This window comes from Eurypyga helias, unplaced genomic scaffold (assembly GCF_000690775.1).
Source record: "Eurypyga helias isolate BGI_N326 unplaced genomic scaffold, ASM69077v1 scaffold7020, whole genome shotgun sequence".
Lineage (NCBI taxonomy): Eukaryota > Metazoa > Chordata > Aves > Eurypygiformes > Eurypygidae > Eurypyga > Eurypyga helias.
Window position 1 is genome coordinate 47288 of NW_010226344.1, and position 5106 is coordinate 52393.

At 40.9% G+C, this 5106-nt stretch overlaps 1 protein-coding gene across 1 annotated transcript in view; it reads left to right on the forward strand.

Annotated features, from left to right (window-relative positions):
• The window catches only part of APBA1 (amyloid beta (A4) precursor protein-binding, family A, member 1), a 34337-nt gene that overhangs the window by 391 nt on the left and 28840 nt on the right, over positions 1–5106 (forward strand). The window contains exon 1 of the mRNA XM_010152734.1: positions 1–749. This exon is cut by the window's left edge and continues 391 nt beyond it. Within this exon, the coding sequence (XP_010151036.1) occupies positions 1–749 (749 nt within the window). The remainder of the gene's footprint in view (positions 750–5106) is intronic.

Here is a 5106-nt window from a genome sequence, read left to right on the forward strand (position 1 = left end):
TACCCAATCACTTACATTTCCATTCCATCGAACACGAGGAAGCCATGAATGCAGCCTACTCTGGTTATGTCTACACACATCGTCTCTTCCACCGAGGAGAGGATGAACAGTATGCTGAGCCTTATGCCGACTATGGACTGCAGGAGCATGTGTACGAGGAAATAGGAGATACACCAGACCTCACTGTTAGGGAGGGGTTCCAACAGTATGAGCGAGAAAGGGAGGAAGCCGACAATTACCGCAAGGAGGCACTTGGTGCCCGCCTTCACCATTATGATGAACGGTCTGATGGAGAGTCTGACAGCCCTGAGAAGGAGGCAGAGTTTGCACCCTACCCAAGAATGGATAGTTATGAACAAGAGGAGGACATTGATCAGATTGTAGCAGAGGTGAAGCAGAGCATGAGCTCCCAGAGCTTAGACAAGGCAGCTGAAGACATGCCAGAGGCAGAGCAGAGTTTGGAGCATGGTCACACTCGTGCCAGTGGTGGGCATGAAAGTAATGGCCAGCTCCCAGCTGGGTCACGAGTTACACCCAGCTCAGGAGAATCTGTACAGAGGTACAGCAAGGAAAAGAGAGATGCAATCTCACTGGCCATTAAGGATATTAAAGAGGCTATTGAGGAAGTGAAGACAAGGACCATCCGTTCTCCGTATACACCTGATGAACCTAAGGAGCCTATCTGGGTGATGAGGCAGGACATCAGTCCAACCGGGGACTCTGATGACCAGAGGCCACTAGATGGAGATGTGAGTATGCAAAGCTTTCAGCTCTCAGGTTATGTGTCTCTTGTTCCTTCAGTTTTGACATACATGGCAGTGAAATAGAGTGGATTTTGTTCTTGTTCTGTGATTCATCCTTTAGTGAAGTATGTATTCCTTTGTCTATTTTGAATTTGTACCCTAGAGGACATATGAGAGGTAAGCATGTGCATTATCAGTGGGCCAAATTTTTCTTTATAAAGCACTGTTAAAACCCCAGTTATACTGTACAAGAATTTGTCACTTGAAGCTCTTCACTTGTTTTTTCTAAAAAGAATGTTGTTGCATGTTTTTACTGCCATGAGATATTATAGATTAGCTACCAAACACCTGGTCTTCTGTTATCTATCCTTGCCTGTTTCTGTTAATTCTAGGTTTCTAAATTTCATTTTCTGTAATATAACAATCCTAACAGTTCCCTCAGAAGTCTGTTAATGTTCTTTATGATGGTATCATAGATCACATTCTTATTACAGAAAAGTTGCAGGGGGTTTTGTCCACTCGTGGGCTCTAGAAATGTGTTATGAATCTCAGTATACCACATAATCACTTTCCAGCAGCCTAAGCCTTGAAGGCCATTATTCAGATTTACATCATCAACACTTCTGACACTTTGTACTTTTGTCATGAGTCTGAACTTGGATCAGAATCAGTTCACAGTTTATGTTTCCAGTTGCCTGTATAATAATCTTTACTTGAATGTTTATGGGGTTTCTGTATTTCTAATAAAATAAACTCATAAACAACTGCTAATTGCATTAAATTTATGCCTGATATGGAAAGAGCTGTTAGGCTGAATTTACTGGCCAAAAATAGTTGTAAAAATGGGAAGACATTTTTGGAACATGGTATTGTGAGTTGCTGAAAAAGCATGCAAGCTGTTTGAGGCATATAGCTTCCAGATCTTATCTTTTCTTAAAAACTGTTGGAAACACACAGAAATAGAAATGAGTGTGTTTGGTTTGGTTTTTTGTTTCTTCATAGTTTCATTGAAACTTTTTCGTTTAAACCGAAACTGTTGCAAACATTACTTCTACAAATATTTTTAAAGTCATGTTTGTTACAGAGTGGAATAGCAGTTGTGGAGGGCTGAAGAAATCTTCTCAGACTATTCTCTACAGGCGAACAACTGTTTTTAGCTTCTTTAAAAATTTCCAGAAGTTGTTATTATTTCTCTCGTCTTTTTTTTAAACGATCACATTACTTTTTGTTGTACAGTTTGTTCACCATATTGTGTGTGTTTCTGAGTGCTGTCTTCATCTGGGAGGAGCAAATAACTTCCTGTTGGTTCCTGATTCTAATCCCCAGTACCATGATGATCTCAGTGATAGTAGGCTGGGGATGCTGAGAGCACTGAGTCCTTCCTGAAGGTGCTCCAGCTGCTCTCCAAAATCTTGCTGCACCTTCCAGAATTTAACTTTTCTAAGGTATGCTGGTAGGACTCAGCCTGGTATGTTCATACAGTAAACAAAAGAGGTGTTTCTGTTGTTCTGTATCCACATTCAATATTGAAATACATAGGAGTTTCCATTTTGCACCAAAAGTAAATTTCTTGTTTGATATTTTTCATTGCCTGTCGGATAAAGAGCTCACTGACATTTTCAGTGCTGGCTGTAATCAAAATAGTGGTATATAATGGCAGTAGAGCTCAGAGCAACAATAAGTGATGGATGTAGATGTGCAGACAGTTTGTGTTCTTGGAAGGAGGAAATAAATAGTTTTTAAGTTCTGTAGCAGATTGAAGGAAATACATGTTGCAGAAGAAGGGACCTAGGACTGGGTATGAATTTTATTATTTACTGAAGAAGAGGTATATATTTGCTTTATTGGATTCTTTAATTCAGATGACAAGTCATGAACAGTCTGCTTTCTTTAATGAAGCATTCCTAAAATTTCTTAACAGTAATTAGGACAAAATTAGGTTGTGTTGACTAAGTCACCATGTGTGACTCACTCATCAATTATAATAAAAATATAGTTGAAGTCCATTAATCTAAATGTAGATTTTTCTCGTCTCCCTTGAGAAAGAAACAGGATCTCAGGCAGGAGCTTGTCAGTGAAAACAGTATATGCCAGAAATGTTATTCAGCCTTATTTACAACACTGGCCTTGAAACAAGGAATTACATAGAGAGTGTTTTATCTTAGGCAGACACCCTTTTCTTCCCCCAGAAGTATGAAGGGCTGCACGTAAGGGATGCAAATGGCATCTAATTTGAAAATCATCCCCACGTTGTTTTTTAACAAAACCATTTTTAGACATAAAACTTACTTGAAAATGTTTGTAATAATTTTGTGTTGTTAATCATATGATATTGAAACTGGTAGGACGTCTTTAGATTAAATAGCATTTAGCTGGGACCTCTCCACAAGAGAGCAATGAAACCAGGGATCTGGAAGAATGAAGCTCATTAAATATGACAACATCTTTTGCCTTTTATCACAAGAAAGTGACTATCACTCCCCAGTGCTGACATTTAGATGATACATTCACAGCAGAACGTTTGGTAGAACACCAGTTGGAAGTGTCCTGAGACTACTGAGATAGACACATATGAAATAGAAACAATTGACATATATTTCCAAAATATACTTATCAGAAAACTTTTTAAACCAAAGCAGACCATCACTTGGATACAGCCTCGTGAGGGTATCTTTTAAAAGAGCTGTGGAACTGCAATAATGTGACATTAGGAACCTGACCCATGATGGAAGAGACTGGAACTGCAGTTAGGTTGTGTTTTCTGAATGAGAAATGAGAATCTCTTCGCACCATACTGAATAATACTCATAGCTGGAGACCAACATGGAGCTTAGGCTACACACGTCTGAGACTGGTAGAGGGGGTGGCATCCTTTAGGAAAATATGTTCTTACAAGTGCACACAATCACCTCACTGGAAGGGCATGCCCATATCCCATTTAGGTAGCTCTTGCCCATCATTATTCTTGGTCAGATTATCCACCAGAAACCTGCTGTAAAGCGCCAGGTGCAGAAGTAGGGATGTTTAAACATCTACATGGTTTAATAGTAAACATCTGCAGTGCATGGATCTGGACTTAAGAATGGATTTAAGGGGTCTGTTGTGAGATCCCCTCTAGATTTCTGCGGCCAGCTCTGTGGCCCTCAACATAAATACATCAGCTGGTTGGAGTGAATCTAGAGAAGGCCAGGAAGATGATCAGAGGGCTGGAGCACCTCTGCTATGATGAAAGGCTGAGCTTGTTCAGCCTGGAGAAGAGAAGGCTCTGGGGAGACCTTATTGCAGCCTTCCAGTACCTGAAGGGGCCTACAAGCGTAGCCGTGGAGGGACTTTTTACAAGGGCCTGTAGTGACAGGACATGGGTGACTGGTTTAAATTGAAAGCAGGGAGATTTAGATTGGACATCAGGAAGAAGATCTTCACCGGGAGGGTGGTGAGGCACTGGAACAGGTTGCCCAGGGAAGCTGTGGATGCCCCATCCCCGGAAGTGTTCAAGGCCAGGCTGGATGAGGCTTTGAGCAACTTGGTCTAGTGGAAGGTGTCCCTGCCCATGGCAGGTATGATCTTTAAGGCCCCTCCCACCCCTAACCATTCTATGATCTATGATATTCAGGTGGAAGAGGAAATAGTTTTATGTACTAGGTATCTCAGAATGCAGTTAAATATTCCTGTGTATAAACTGTTTGGAGGCTTTAAAAGAGCACTTCAGAATTTCATAAAGCTTTGAGAATAGTGGCTTTCTTAGTTGTGGAAGTACAGAGATGTGCTGAGAAAAGCACTGAAAGGCACAAAAGCTCAAGCAGTTTTTTTCTGGCTGGGATTTTAAGAGTATTTCTGTCCTCTCATGTCCAGAGAAGGGAAACAGGCTGCCTGCTTTTCACTTCTGCCATGATCACGAGAAAACCATGGTTTGGAGGGAGAAGTTCTCAATTTCAGAACTAAAAGCCATGACCTTTTTCTGAGGTCCATTCAGTTTTCCAGAGGGTTATAGATCTGAAAGCCAGGTTTCGTTGACCTGCAGGGCATGTTTTGTTGCTGTGTGCCAGACTTTGGTTTTGCAAATCCCTCTCATCAGTGCTCATAGTCTCTGTTCCTCTGCAGACACTTGAGGTGATGCAATGTTAGAATAAACCCTAATATAAAGTAAAACCACGTACTGTCCTGTTTGGATTTGTGAAGTAGAAATTCTGAACTGAGGACAAGCGTTTCAGGTAGAACAGAACTGAGCTGCACTCTTTTTATTCTCTGTTCTTGGCTGCATGTATACTATTTCAACATTTGAGGTCTCAGTTGGAGGATTTTCTTAATTCTGGTAACTCTGGAAGTGAAGTGTTTTCATGGACATGAATTTGCTTCACTTTTT